This window comes from Saccopteryx leptura, chromosome 11 (genome assembly GCF_036850995.1).
Source record: "Saccopteryx leptura isolate mSacLep1 chromosome 11, mSacLep1_pri_phased_curated, whole genome shotgun sequence".
Lineage (NCBI taxonomy): Eukaryota > Metazoa > Chordata > Mammalia > Chiroptera > Emballonuridae > Saccopteryx > Saccopteryx leptura.
Window position 1 is genome coordinate 30963534 of NC_089513.1, and position 14712 is coordinate 30978245.

The 14712-nt window shown below is 55.5% G+C and overlaps 1 protein-coding gene across 36 annotated transcripts in view; it reads left to right on the forward strand.

The window, feature by feature from the left end:
* The window catches only part of CELF4 (CUGBP Elav-like family member 4), a 307270-nt gene that overhangs the window by 278615 nt on the left and 13943 nt on the right, over positions 1–14712 (forward strand). For 11 of the 36 annotated variants that reach the window (XM_066353614.1, XM_066353615.1, XM_066353616.1 and 8 more), the window contains exons 7-11: positions 1065–1212; positions 2995–3144; positions 6819–6884; positions 7826–7909; positions 12781–12864. In XM_066353614.1, coding sequence (XP_066209711.1) covers positions 1065–1212; positions 2995–3144; positions 6819–6884; positions 7826–7909; positions 12781–12864 — 532 coding nt within the window. Of the gene's footprint in view, positions 1–1064; positions 1213–2994; positions 3145–6532; positions 6605–6818; positions 6885–7825; positions 7910–12780; positions 12865–14712 lie in introns of all 36 variants that reach the window. The other 25 variants (XM_066353617.1, XM_066353588.1, XM_066353591.1 and 22 more) reach the window with 7 other exon arrangements.

Here is a 14712-nt window from a genome sequence, read left to right on the forward strand (position 1 = left end):
CCACAAGCAGGGACACCTAGCTTTGCTGAGGAGAGCCCTGTTCCTGGCCTATGAAAGACTGACTGCTCCAGCCCTAGAGAGGGATGAGTGGTCAGAATGAACCTGAGGAGTAGAGGCCAGAGGGAGTTGAGAGAAGTGTGGTTCAGTCCAGGGTTGCTCCCTAAAGGAGGTGGTTTGCTGTCCTGGTTCTTAATGGGAGGAGCTGGAGAGAAGGCTCCTAGGCAGGGCAGCAAGGTGGGTTACCCTGAATGCTCCTGTGCTGGTCAAATTCTAGGAAGCACCAACTGGAAAGTGGGGGAGAGGTTCAGGTGTTTGGCTGTCACCATTTCACCTCTGCCCCCAATTCATGGAAGGGTGGCTCAGCCCTCTGGTCACTCCTGGTAGAGGTCCTGTGAGGTTCCCAAAAGCCTATCACATCAGTACGTTTGCTAAAGTCCCCCCAGGCCCCTGGCCCACCAACTCCTTTCTTCTGTCTTGGAGCCTTCTCTACCAGCATCTCCCCTAAGCTGCCTCCCAGACTTGCAGATACACCCCCACATGGGTGACACTGAGATAGTCCAGGGTTCTGGTTCTAAAAACGCAAGCTCACCTCCACACTCCTGCAGCGGTGTTCAAATCTGGACAGTTTTAACAACTCCCCGGTCCTCACTCACCTTTGTGAGAACTTTTTGATAGAAATCCATGCTAAGTTAATTCTACACAGGCTCATCCAACATGTCCTTAGAGCTTTGGGTGTCACATCTCCATGAATGACAGGCCTTCACAGGGGTAAATAACACCCATGGGGCCAGTCCACCCCCCTTACAACAACTTTAGAGTTCCCCAGGATTCTGCCATTACTTTTGGATGGTTACTTCTTAGGAGTGGTTTCTAATATCCTTTGAGAACTAGGGTAGGAAGGAGGGAGACCCCAGGGTTCTCTAGGGGTGGGGTGGGGTGGGGTGGGTAGCTGTGTCTGAGCCCGCTGGAGTTCAGAGCCCAGGGGCTGTGTCCAGGAGCTGACCCCTGTGGGAGGGCTGCCCCCCTGGAAGCGCATGATATTTTTTCCACTCCCTCTGCCCCAGCTGATGCAGCAGCAAGCGGCTCTGATGGCATCAGTCGCGCAGGGTGGCTACCTGAACCCCATGGCTGCCTTCGCCGCTGCGCAGATGCAGCAGATGGCAGCCCTCAACATGAACGGCTTGGCAGCCGCACCCATGACCCCAACCTCAGGTGAGCTGGCAGCCTACCAACACAGGGCGCTGCCTCGCAGGAGAGCAGCTGAACCCAAATCCGGACCTTTTGTTTGGCCAATTTCGGCCACAATGGACCATTCTACAGCAAATAGCACATGGTATCTGGGGCTAAGCTGGCCTCATCCTCTGGCAGTTTGTCTCAGAAATGTTCTAATCCCTGGGGACCCAAGTGAAGATGGGATGTGGGCCCCATGAAGTCCATGGTATGATTTCAGGGTGGTGGGAATTTCACTCAAGTTGTTTTGGAAAGAAAGTGATGTGAACACATCCCCCTTTCAGGTCTGAGGGGAGAAGACCCCTGCCCATTATGTGGCCTTGTTTGGTCCCTGACCCAAGGATAGAAGGAGCCAGTGTTTATACTTCCCTTTAACCCAACATAGACTCACTGGCTTTTCCCAAGAGAACTGTACAACAAGCAAGAGAGAACCACAGATTTGTTAAAGGACAGAGGGGTTTGGAAATGACCCTGCTCACAAAGTGTGTTTTTAATTGGATTTTGGTTATTATCTAGTTCAGTGATTCTCCATTGGGATAATGATTTCATGCCCCCACCTCAGGATATCTGGCAGTGTCCTGAGACCTTTTTGGTTTCACAACTTGGGGAGGGGGTGGTACTCTAATCTAGTAGGTACAGGCCAGGACTGCTGCTAAACATCCAACAATGCGCAGGACAGCTCCCACAACAAGGCACTATCTGACCACAGATGTCAATAGGGTCAAAGGTGAGAGAACCTTGTTTAGTCCCACGGGCTGGCCCAATAGCTGAGGCTTTCAGTCGCCAAACTTCCTTGACTCTCTGCACCCAGGTCATAGCAGCAGCCCTCCTCATACCCAGGAGCTGGTCCTTTCCCAGATAATACCCATGGAAGACTGCGTGATCTCTAGGCCCAACTTAAGCACTACCCCACAGTTCTGATCCCCAACTTAGGGGCAAGCTCAAGCTCAGGCTAGCCTCAGGTCCTCTTCCACAGAGAAACATGCTCCCTACATGAAGAGGAAGGCCCTTCCCAGCTTTGAGGCCTCAGTACAATTACCATGCCAGCCACACCTTAAGATCCATGCACCTGGCATAGAGAGGGCACAGCATCTAGTCATCTGATACTAACTTTACCCCCCCCCCACTATGAGCACCATTATTATTATCTTCACTGGAGGAGGGCAAGGTGTCTACTATGTGTGAACAGGGCTGAGTCTGGACTCTGTCCCTCACTGCTGTGAACTTTTTAGAATTAAGACCTCCTTAACCTGAGAAGCAAAACTGCCTCCTGGGAAGGCAGATCAGCCCCTCAGTGATCCAGACAAGAAGGCAGAGCCAGCAATTTAGAAGCCCTTGGTGGCTAAACAAGGACTAGCCCATCCTGACTTAACTAGGATGAGCAATAACCACTGAAAATGACTAATGACTAAAGGAAGACCAAATGTGATCAAAGTCAAGGGCACTGAAAATAGTCTATGTGCTACAGTTCTAAGGTTGAGTGGTCAGTGGTCAGAGAAGTCTTCATGAGGTAGGTGGGATCTGGACTCTACCTTGAAGGATGGACTTGATCTTGAAGGATGGATACAACTGAGATGAGTGGAACCAGTCCTTGCAAGGAGAGAATCCAAGGCATGATTCACAGATAGGATTGAGTTGGCGTGTGAGTTCCAAGTCTATGCCCAGGCCCTTGGAACCAGGAGCTGGAGCTCTAGGAATCGCTTTCCTCACCTTTGTTCTGCTTGCCTCCCCTCCTCGTCCACCCTTCTCCACCTCTGAAACCAGGTGGCAGCACCCCTCCGGGCATCACTGCACCAGCCGTGCCTAGCATCCCGTCCCCCATTGGGGTGAACGGCTTCACTGGCCTCCCCCCACAGGCCAACGGGCAGCCTGCCGCGGAAGCTGTGTTTGCCAACGGCATCCACCCCTACCCAGGTAAGCGCATCGAGCAGCCCTCCTTGCCCGTGCAGCACACCTCTCCTTCATTCTGTCCCTGCTCCTGCTGGCGTAACGGGAGTGTGTGGCTGCTGCGCTCCGTCCGTTCCTTGGTGGAGCCCCAAGTGTGATCATGGAGAACAGCCTCCTGCCTCCCCTCGGGGAGTCTCTAGTGGGAGAGACCAGATTCCCATCCTTGGGGAGGTGTCAGTCTGATAGGTGAGAAGGAACTGCATTCCTGGGGCTCCTTCAGGGAAGAAAAGAGAATAGATGTCATTGTACAAGCAGGAAAAGAGGCTAGGAACTGTAAATTAATTGAGAGTGAATTTGACCTATAAAAAGCAAGGGGATAGAAGATTAAGGAATAATTATATTTAGTGTAAAGAAGGAAAGTACTCTTGGGAAGGAACCGGGGATATATAGATTGACATTCTGGCGAGTACATACCCATTCAGGGTTTTGGTGCACAGAAAACCGCGTCAGCACTTCGACAGAGGATCAGAACCTCGGACAGCTCCAGGCCCCTCCCTTCATGAAATCTGGCACATGGAAGATCCAGGAGACAGTTCTTGGATTAACTTTATTCCTCTCAAATTTAACAGTTCTCCCTTAGTGGGACTACTGTCCAGCTGACTTGAAGCAGCTCCTGTCTCTAGTCTTGAGGATGGACAGAGCAGGAGAGCTGGCCCACAGCCCTAGAGTAGACTAGCAAGGGGCATCGTATCCGAGATGTGAAGAGTGCTGTCCCTCCTTGCTAGAGGGCAGATGACAAGGTTACCGAGTCCCTATACATACAAGTACGTGCCCAGTTCTGTGCCCAGAAGGAGGGAGGGATGTGGGCCTGTCTCCTGGGAGGTCTGAGTCCAGTTAGAAACAGAATATACATCAACAGAATGCTGAAACAATAAGCAGAATGGCGTCTGACCAAGAGTGAATGTTCTCCAGTGTGAGGTGCCAAAGGATTCGAGTGAAGGGAGACCCCTGTGGACTGAAGAAACCCAAAGGAGCTGCCCCGACAGGAGGCTCAGAGTGGACTTGAACCATCAGGGAGGATGAACAAGGGCACGTCCTGCGGAGTGGCTGTCCTGGAGGCCCGGAGGGAGGAGGGACATGCGTGGCAGGGGTCAGGGGTGGCGAGCAGGGTGACCCAGCTAGGGCAGAGGACGTCAGACTGGGGTGGATCAGCAGTATGAGTGTGTGTGTGGGGGGGCGAGGGGCACAGTATTGCTTCCCACTCTGGTTGCTGATCCAGGTCCACTGTGTGGCTTTGTAAAACCACAGAAGCCTAGAGAGAGTGATTTCAATGTCTGGACTGAGGACCAGATACCCAGAGAATAGAAAAGTTATGGTAGCAGCAGGGTACAAGGTTACTGTGCTAGAGAAAAACGGAGGAGAATGTCCTGACTTTGAACTTGGAGTTGTCCTTGGTCATATCCAGTGCTTGCTTCTCAACTCACCACTCAGTGCAGAGGGAAGAGGCCAGAGAAGCCTCGAGTGGGAGCTGCAGGGCCCAGAGGACCCGGAGTGTCGTTTCAGGATGAAGACTCCGGCTGGCAAGGAGGCAGGGCAGGGGCTTAGCGAAGCGCAGGTGGGAGAGAGCCCACCTCTCTCAGGTCCTGGGCTCCTGCCTCAGGCTCCTGAGCTGGGAGATGCAGTCCCCAGCACATCTGGGTGGTTTCATTCCCTCCCTCCGCCGTGCCGCAAGCCCATCTGGAGTTCTGGGTTTTGACAAACCTGTTCTTTCCCCACCCCCACCAGCATCTGTGAGCTATTTCCCTCATGGAATTTGGAAATGCTTCTCTCCCCCATTTGTAACAATCTGCCACGTCCCATAAACAATTCCCTGCCAGAGCAGGAGGGAGGGATGGAGGGAAGGAAAGGAGAAAAGTAGTACATTAAAAAAATTAATTTACCATCTTTAAATGCAGAGTTTGGAGCCGCTGTAATGAGCGAGATCCTTCAAAATGTTCATTCTTTGGCAGTTACTAATGAGGTCATTAAGCAGAGAAGTAGAGAGGGGTCTCAGAAATGCTTTTCTCCACATTCTAGCCCCTTATATCACAATATTTACTGAGCACTTGCTATGATCCTGGCACTGTGTGTGTGTGTGTGTGTGTGTGTAGATGTGATGTGAGGGTAGCTGTCATATAAGTTGTGCAAGTTTTATTTTACACGGGGCACCAGTGTGCCCAGAGATAGAGACCTTTTTCTAATTTGCACAAAGGTACTATGTGGTTGAGCCACTGGGGAGACCAAGAGGACAAGCTGGATGTGGGTTTCCCTCCAGAGAGCCGAGGCTGGCAGAGGGGTCAGGGAGAGGGAACAGCAGGAACAAGGAGAGGACACCACCACCACCATCATCACCCAGCACTGGGAGCTCCTGGCTCCCGTCTCCACCACGGGGGAACGAGGGAGAGGGATAGGGCAGGTCAGGAGAGCTTGCATCCTTAGCCATTCCCAGCTACCCCGCTGAGCAGTGCCTGGCCCACCTCCCCTGCTGCAGTCTGCTCTGTGTTTAAGGACCTCTGCCCCAGGAGTTCCCTTGGTTTCCCTGAGGCCCAGGTGAAAACAAGAGCTCAGAAAGGAAGTTTGGGGATTCTTTCTGGTCTACAGGCCCCTAAGTCTGGCACTGCCGGTTAGCGTGGCTGGCCTAGGTCCCGAGGCAGATAAGCCCAGATGGTTCTGCCTCCTTATATTATCCAGTTTGCCCTACACATACTGTGGCTAGATCTGTCCCCGTCCACTTCCCTGAGCCTCCAAGGCCAGCCCACTCCCACTCCCACTCGCTGTGGCCACCGAGGGCAGCACCTACCATGTGCTGCCCATGCATTGCCCGCAGCCTCTGAAGGCCCAGCAGAGGCGAGAGCAGGGAGCCCTGCCTCTCCCCAGTCCAGCTGCCCCCAGCTGCTTGCCAGAGTATCAGCATGCGGGCCTCGTCGCGCACGGGGCAGCAGACGTCCAAGTCACAAACTTGGGCTGGAGGGAGGTCCTTGGTCTGCCAGTTCTTCCGTTTCTGCGGGTGCTCCTCCTCGCCTAGCCTGAGGGGACCGTGGCCAGTCCTGCTGAGGGTGTCTTAGCCGTGGCCTGGGAATGGGAAGCCTCCATTCCTTATGCAAACTCCCTAAGAATAGAGGAGAGGGTCCTCTGTTTGGTCAGGCACGGGTGGCCCAGGAGGACAGAGCGGTAGGGTGAGGCCTCCTGTGCCCTTTCTTTCACCCAGTTGGGTTCTGCCCCTGACTTTTCTTGGGGATGGTGAGGGTGAAACTACCCCTCTGACAGCCTCCTGCCCCCTCTCCCACTTTCCCACAGCCCTTTTCTGGGGCCCGGTCACTCGTGTGTTCCCACTAAGCCCCTCATGGTCCAGCCTCCCCTGGCTTCTCATTCCTAGCCCTTCCCAGCCTTCTGCATGAAGCCTTCATCTCATGCGAACCCAGGACAGCTGCAGCCTGCGTCCCCCAAGGTGGGCAACTTCTACCCTGCCCAGGGCCCCGGACTGTGGAAGGCGGGACCCCAGTGGGGCCCAGGCACGCAGCGTGGCTGTCAGATGACCTGTCCAGGGCTGACTCCACAGTGGTGGGGAAGGACAGTGCCGCCAGCGTCATCTCCATGGGCACCGCGGGGGAGGGGCTGGCTCCAGTGGGCGTCACTGACCTCTGCCCCCGGCTTCCCTGCAGCGCAGAGCCCCACCGCCGCGGACCCCCTGCAGCAGGCCTACGCTGGAGTGCAGCAGTACGCAGGTCGTTAGTACCCGCGCGTCCCCGTGGCTCTCCCCAGCTGTGTTTGTCTCCCCACTCCTGCCTGGCCGGTGCCCTCCCCACCCCAGGCCTGGGCCCCGCCCTGTGTGGGAGAGGGAGGTGGTGGGCTGAAGCTGCTGTGGAAGGAGGGAGGCCTGTGCTCCCAGAGACCCCGCCCCCAGGCTGTCTCTCGGCTCACCCCTTGCGTTTAGGCAGAGTATCCCATGGTGCCCTTGCGCTGTGGGTGGTCAGAAATGCAGACAAGTTGGTGAGCCAGGCTGAAGCGTTGACCTTGCTGTGCAGTTACCAGTTACTCAGCTTTTGAGGCCAGCATTCCCTTCCCCACTGGGCTGCCAGGCCAGCTCGTCCAGGGGCACCAAGCCACACAGCAGCACTGGGGGTGAGGCCAGAGCTGGGCTGCCGGCTCCCCCATTCCACAGCTGCTGGCCCCGGAAGCCTAGATGACTGGGGTTGAGGGAAGGAGAGACCCTGGAAGGGAAGCAGTGTGAACCTTCTGTCTCCCCCCAATACACAGGTAACAAGTGTTGGTGGAGCAAGGATGACAGGGGACATGGGAGGATAGGCAGCCAGAGGCAGAAACGAGGAGGGTGACAAGAGGCAGCCTGGGCCAAGCAGACGGATGGAATGGGGACCAGACCCTGTAGAGAGCCCACCCCCTGGGCCAAGCAGACGGATGGAATGGGGACCAGACCCTGTAGAGAGCCCACCCCCCCACACACAAACCCGCACGCACGTGCTTCTGGTCTCCACCCGGGGCTCCTCCTGTCCTACTCTGAGCGAAAGGGGCTGAGCCGAAATGCACTTTGTGGCTGGTCTGCTTTTCCTGCTCAGCACTGAAATGTCTCTTTCTCCCTGCCTCCCGCCCTGTCTCTCTCTGTGTCACTGTCATCGTGTCTTGCTCTTGCCTCTTCTCTTTGGCCCTCCAGCCGCCGCCTACCCTGCTGCCTATGGTCAGATAAGCCAGGCCTTTCCTCAGCCTCCTCCGATGATCCCCCAGCAGCAGAGAGAAGGTGAGTCTGCGAGCCGGGCCCCCAGACCCCTCCCTGCCCCTTGCTCTTCCCAGAGAGGCTGCTCTCCCCGCGCCTGGGCTGGCGGGTTTGTTGGAAAGATGGCCGGGTTTGTGCGTTGTGTTGAGAGGAGGGGAGATGGTAGGATTGTGAGATGCGGCACTCTTCAATCCAAGCGCAGAGGTGGGCTTCTCGTGGGCAGCTCTGCAAACCCATCAGTGGTGGGGGGTTAGGAAGGCGGGGCCCGGGATAACTTGGGGTCCAAGAATTTCCCCTCCCCAGTGGAGAGGAAGGGGAGAAGTAGGGGTGCTCATGACATTGGGGGGTGGAGTAAGGAGACCAGACCAGTTAATCAGGGACAGAAATGGTACCTTCTGGGTAACCAGGACAGCCAGGTAGAGCTCCCAGGGTAGGAGTCCACAGGCCAGGAGGGGACGGGGTACCCTAGTGCAGACCTAGTGGAAAGAGAAGTTCTGCAAAGCCACACCCAGAGGCCCTGGTGTGAGCAGGGTGGGGAGGACAAGGCCAGTGGGCCCAAGGAAGCTGAGACGCGTAAGACCCCAGTGTCCTTCCATTCCGGAGCTTAGAGACCTTTAGGGGCTGGATAAACAAGCTTGCCTTGGGGATTCCACAGGCCAGCAAGAGCTCAGTTTGCTGGGGCAGGAACACTAACAAGGTCCTGTCTTCCCCACTGCCATGAAAAGGGTCACTCTGCCAGCGAGGCCATCACATCTGCCTAGTAGCCCACATGGCTGGCACAGCACCCTTGCTGACCGTCCCGGAGCTGTGGAAAGGACACTGGGGTCTGCTGGATCAATCCCCTTTGGGCAGGCAGGCCCCGAACAGGCCCTAGAGCCTGGGCTTGGGAGCAAACTCGTCTGGTCTGCCTCAGGTGACCCCTCTCTTCTCAGCCTTGTTATCCTGCATAGTAGGTCTCAGCCTTGTTATCCTGCATAGTAGGTCTCAGCCTTGTTATCCTGCATAGTAGGGCCGCCGCCCCCGCGCCCCCCGCCCATGCCTGACTAACACCTGGGCTCACCATGAGTGAAGTGGAGTGAGGGGCATTCCACCAGCCTTGCCTCTACCAGAGGGTCCCCTCGCTGGGTCATGGTCTTGGAGCCTGCCCTGCCCTGTCCTCCCCTCCCACCCAGTCCAAGCTTTCCAGCGCCACGGCAGTCAGATCCGCAAGGGAAGGGGTCCAGCAGGCCCAGTGTTGCCTGTCCCAGACCCAGAACAGACAGCTGTGCCCACAGGCACTGCCCCTCAGGCTGACACCTCCTCCCACCACAGTCAGCATCTTGCATTTCTCTGGTCTGCTACACACACACACATACACACACACACACACACACACACGCACGGCTGCAAGTCAGTGTTACTCTGACCAACGCACATGACAGGCCCGGCGACTGGCCTTAAACTCAGGCCCTTCATTTGCTCCCTGCCCCCCCCCCCCACACTGGGCACCATCCTGTCCTTCTACCTCTGAACTCCTTCTCATACCTTCTCTCTATCGGAGCAGCTTCGGTCCCCCACTATCGCATCCTGTTCCCTAGACCGGACCATATGTGGTCAGTCGCCACTGCAGCCTTCCCTCTGGCCGAGGGATCTCCCACTATTGTCCCCATCCCCCCTGAATTTGATGTATAGGATGAGTGACCCTGGGGAGCGGGGCACGGTGAGGGGGGTGAGACAGGAACCGAGATACCCACAAAGCCACGCTGCCTACGAGGGGGAGCTCATGGTGCTGGAGGGAAGGCTTTGGGAGGCCCTGAGGATGAGGGCTTCCACACACAGAGATGGAGAGGCGTTCCAGGCAGGGGAACACAGGAGCAAAGGCATGGGTGTTGCAAAGATGGGACGAGCCTGGCGGTGGGAGGAGCCACAGCGGTGCCCAGTACTGCACGAGGCATGGATGACAAAGAGAGCTGTGTTCCTTAGCCATGGCCTCTTCACATGATGGCCACTTCCTCCTGTGTGATGCCATTGAAGTAGCAGGACACTGGCTGCTGGGGAGGACCTTCCCTCCAGCTCCTGCCTTTGAGCTGAGCCCGAACACCAGCAGATGCCTGAACCCCCAGAGGCTGTCCGCCCCACAGACAGTCCAAGGTTCCCTCGGGTTGGCTCCATCCCTGGCTCTCCTGGGGGCTGCTGTGTGGTCAGGGGTAGTCACTTTTTGTCTCCGGAGCTCAATTTCACTGTTTTTCAGAAGGCTGGGTGGGTTAGGCCAGATTGATCTCCATAGTCCTGCTTGTTATGCCATCCGGATGCTCTATAACAAGGGTCCCCAAACTTTTTACACAGGGGGCCAGTTCACTGTCCCTCAGACCATTGAAAGTCCGGACTATGAAAAAAACTATGAACAAATCCCTATGCATACTGCACATATCTTATTTTAAAGTAAAAAAAAAACAAAATGGGAACAAATACATTATTTGAAATAAAGAACAAGTAAATTTAAATCAACAAACTGACCAGTATTTCAATGGGAACTATGCTCCTCTCACTGACCACCAATGAAAGAGGTGTCCCTTCAGGAAGTGTGGCGGGGGCCGGATAAATGGCCTCAAGGGGCCACATGCGGCCCGTGGGCCGTAGTTTGGGGACCCCTGCTCTATAATCTATGACAGAGAACGGCGAGGGCCCGGGGTAGCCGCAGCAGACCATGTGCAGGCTCCCTGTTGAGGGTTGAGGGGCAGGGGACTGGTGGGCTCAGCCACACGCCCTGCTGCTGGAACTCCATCTACTGGCCTTGCCCTTGAGGCTGTCTCTTTAAGGACCGCAGACATAACACCTACATAAAGCAGCTTGCAGAACTTGAACTTGGCGTGTGGCCCCCAAGTTTCAGGCAGTTGTCAGTGTGAGGTAGAGTGGAGAAGGGAGCCCTAAGGAATGTGGAGGGAGGAGGAGAGAAGGCATGTGCTGGGGCGTTGGGGTGGGGGTTGGGGTGGACAGGAGGACCGAAGGGGGCAAATGCCCCTGCCCCTAGAGGACACCCAGTCTGACCGAAGAGAAGACCTCCCAGACGTAAAGGAGAAAGAGTCTCAGATAGCAGAGTGTGGAGTATGAACTCAGGGAGCATTGGAAGGGAGAGGGTGGGAGGATCTGGGGAGGGGGGGAGAGTGGGGGGAGGGGCTCTAGAGGAAATGTGGCTTACATGAGGCCTTCAAGCTTGTTCCTGCCCAAGGGGACTCACATCTAGCTGGGGACCATCAAGGGACACATTCACAGAGCATGAACCAGCCAACATGTGTGGTTAGAGGGGGCGCCTAGGAGAGGGTCACCAGAGCTTGGGGGATCCAGCACCAAGGACCCCTGGAAGTGGGTAACAGAGCATGCTTGCGCCGGTTCGGTTCGGAATGCGCCGCTAGCTGGCAGTTTGCCTGAGAGACAGCAGTCCGGGGGGGCAGCAGGACCAAGGACTGGGGAGGTCTGGGGCTCAGAGGCCTGCTTTGGTGGTCAGAGGACTCTGGTGGAAGGAGGAGGGAAGAAGGAAGGTGGGAGGGGAGAGGAAAGTAAGACTCCAAAGCGAGCTCTTTGCTCCAGAACAGAACCATGACAGGCGGTTCTGGCTGTGAACGCCACATATCAGCCCACATCAGTGCCTTACAGCCTTCCCCTTCGAGCTTCCTTTCCACCAGCCTCTGGTCAGAACCTCAGCTCTTACACGGCTCTGACAAGGGAAGTGCTTTCCCTTGCATGTCCTGCATGGGCTGGGAACCATTGAAATGACCACACTTCAAAAGGTTAAATCATATGTGACATACTATGTTTAAGATGGCAGGAAATAGATGAAGTGTCTTGCAGAGATTTCCATTTCAAAGACTTAAAATTGAACATTTGGGTCATTAAAAAAAAAAAGTGTAAATCTTTACCTATCTGAAAACTTCGTAAATCCAAAAGCCTGAACTGTGTTCAGTTTCTGTGGCATTGAAATTTGTGACAGCTAGGCAGAGAGAGAGAGGAAAGCACAGACCGTGGAGGCAGATGACCTGGGTCTATTCCCTGGCTCCACCCCCAACTGGCTATGTGACTTTTGGCAGGTGACTTAACCTCTCTGGGCCTCAGTTTTTTCATCTGTGAAATGGAGATGACAAATATAGAAGTTGCAGGGCTGTGATTGTTGTAACGAAATGGGGAGACTTTCATGTAATGAGGCTCATGGGCACCCCGGCTAATCATGGAGCCTTTCTATGAAGCCCCTTCTGGGCACCCAGACTGCTGGAGAGGGCAGGATAGATCTCAAGGTCAGCCTTCAAGACCAGGACTGGGTCTGAGTCTGGGCAGGGCGAGGTAGGGCCGCTGGGAACCAGGTGGGAAGGAGCAGCAAAGGCCAGGGAGGAGGCTCAGCTGCCACCCCACGGGTGCAGGAGGCAAAGTGAAGCTTCTCACCCACCTGCAACTGCATCGCTGGCATGGCTGGCCAGGCCAGGTCTCTCTGTGCTCCCCTGAGCAGAAGCATGGGCAGGAGGGAGGCCCAGCAGGTCCTCCCAGTCTCCCTACCTCTGCCCCTCTGCAGCACCTGATTTCTGCTGCTGGCCAGACCTTGTGTTCACCCCTTTTCCTCATCACCTCCACCCTTGGAGCCCCAGAGTTGCCAGGCAGGCACCCTGTTACAGATCCATTTTGCGGAAGAGGTGAGAAAGGCACAGAGAGGTTCAGGGATTTGCCCAAGGGCAGAGCAGAGACCAGAGCTCAGACCGTGGACTCAGGAGCCCCCACTCTTCTTGGATCTTGGATGAGACCCCCCCTTCCTAACCTCGCCCCCACCCCTCCCTGCTGCCGCTGCCTAACTCGCTCACCTCTCCTCTGTCTCTCTCTTCCCCCACCCCGCCATCCCTCCTCCCCCGCCCCACCCCCTCCCCTCACCGCAGGGCCCGAGGGCTGTAACCTGTTCATCTACCATCTGCCCCAGGAGTTTGGGGACGCTGAGCTGATGCAGATGTTCCTCCCTTTCGGTAATGTCATCTCCTCGAAAGTGTTTGTGGATCGGGCGACTAACCAAAGTAAATGCTTTGGTGGGTAAAGATAACAAACCAACTAGCTTCACCTAGGACAGGGTGGTGCTCGCACCAATTTACCGGTGTCCAGCTGCTCTCACCTGCTCCTTCACACAACCTCGTCCCACCAAGCTCCCTGTGGCCCAGCCTCCAGCCACCAACCATCTCTCACCCTTCTTCTTTCTTCTACTTTCGGCTTCTTGGCTTTCCCTGCCCACCCCACCCCAGCTCCCCAGCTCCCCAGCTCCCCAGCTCCTGGCTCCTGTCCATAGATAAGTTCTCCTCCCTGCTACAGGTCCCAGTTCCTACAACCAAGAAGGGGGCGGGGCCACTTGGGCAGGGGCGGAGCTGGCAGCCAGCGGAGCACACCAACACCCATCCTCCCAGCAGCTCCTCTCTCACCGTCTGAGTGGCCCCTGGGTGACAGCTGAACATGATCCTTGGGGAAGGGGTCTCATGATCCCACCTGAGGCCCCTACCCTGCTTCTCCTTGGCTCCTTCTGTCCACCTTTCTGTCCTGCCCTCACGCCCCTTTTCTGTCTACCCTGCTCTTTGCTCCCCTCCTGCCATCCAATGAACTGTCTTTCCCCCTCCACTCCTCTCAGGCCACAAGAGTCACAATGTTGAGGAGTCAGGAAGAGGAAAATGGCCCCTGCCCTCAGGAAGCCTCAGGTCTGAGCTTAGATGAAAACCACACCTACTCAACAGCAGTGAGATCTGCAAGGCACCAAGTAATGGAGTAAAGAGAAAGGCAGGTGGATGTCAGTCAAGGATGGGGAGGGAGTTCCAGGCAGGGAGAAGAGAATGGACAGGGGGCGGGTCTGGGATGAGGAGAGTCCCCAGACAGTGAGCGGGGAAGCTGGCAGCTTGGGGAGAAAGGAGGATTCAGGGAAGACCATCTGTGAGGGTGGGTCTGTGCTGGGAAGGGTTGTGACCATTCAGGTGAGGGTGTTTCATGTGGTATTAGCAGGCAGTGGAAGATGGTGTGAGGTCCTTGAGCGGAGAGTAACAGAATGAAGACACAGCTTCCAGGAAGTGTGCCTGGTGGCAGGTGTGTGTTAGGTGTGGAATGGAGGATCGGGAGACTTGGAGTATGGCTGTCAGATAAAATATAGGATGCCCAGTTATATTGGAATTTCAGATAAACAATAGATGCATTTTTAGTATAAGTTTGTCCCAAGTGTTACATTCAATATGGCCCATGCAATATTTAGGATATACTTACACTAAACAAGTAATCACTGTTTATCTGAAATTCTAATTTAACCGGGCATCCTGTGTTTTGATTTTGCTTCAGACCCGAAGTCCCACCTCATCCTCACACCTCGCCCCTCCATCCCTCCTTAGTCCCTCTCTCACCTCCTCTCCCACTTCCGTCAGCCCTTCCTTCTGGGGCCAGAGCCACTCATGGTTCCCTAAGGGCTGAGGAGTCCAGTCCCCAGAAAGCCACCCACGGCACCAGAGTTGAGTCTGCCAGAAGCTCAATACTTCCCGGTTGACCCCCAGACTGTACGGCTGTGAGGACAGAGTAGGAACCTGTGTTGGGCAGGGAACCCAGGCCACAGCTTAGGGGTGGTGGAGGGGAGAAGGTATGAGAATATAGAAGTATCAGGAAGAGCTTGTGAAGGAAGTCCCACTTTGGAGACCAACTTGCCAGAACCCGGAAGGGTTTGAGGTTTTGGAGAATATTCGCCAGAGCAGGCAAGGTTTTTGCTCCACTGTCCCCTCCCCTGGAAACTTGTGGTACTTCAATGGCACAGACTTGCCTCCACAGCTCATTTCTCTTTGACTATTGGGAAAACAAAG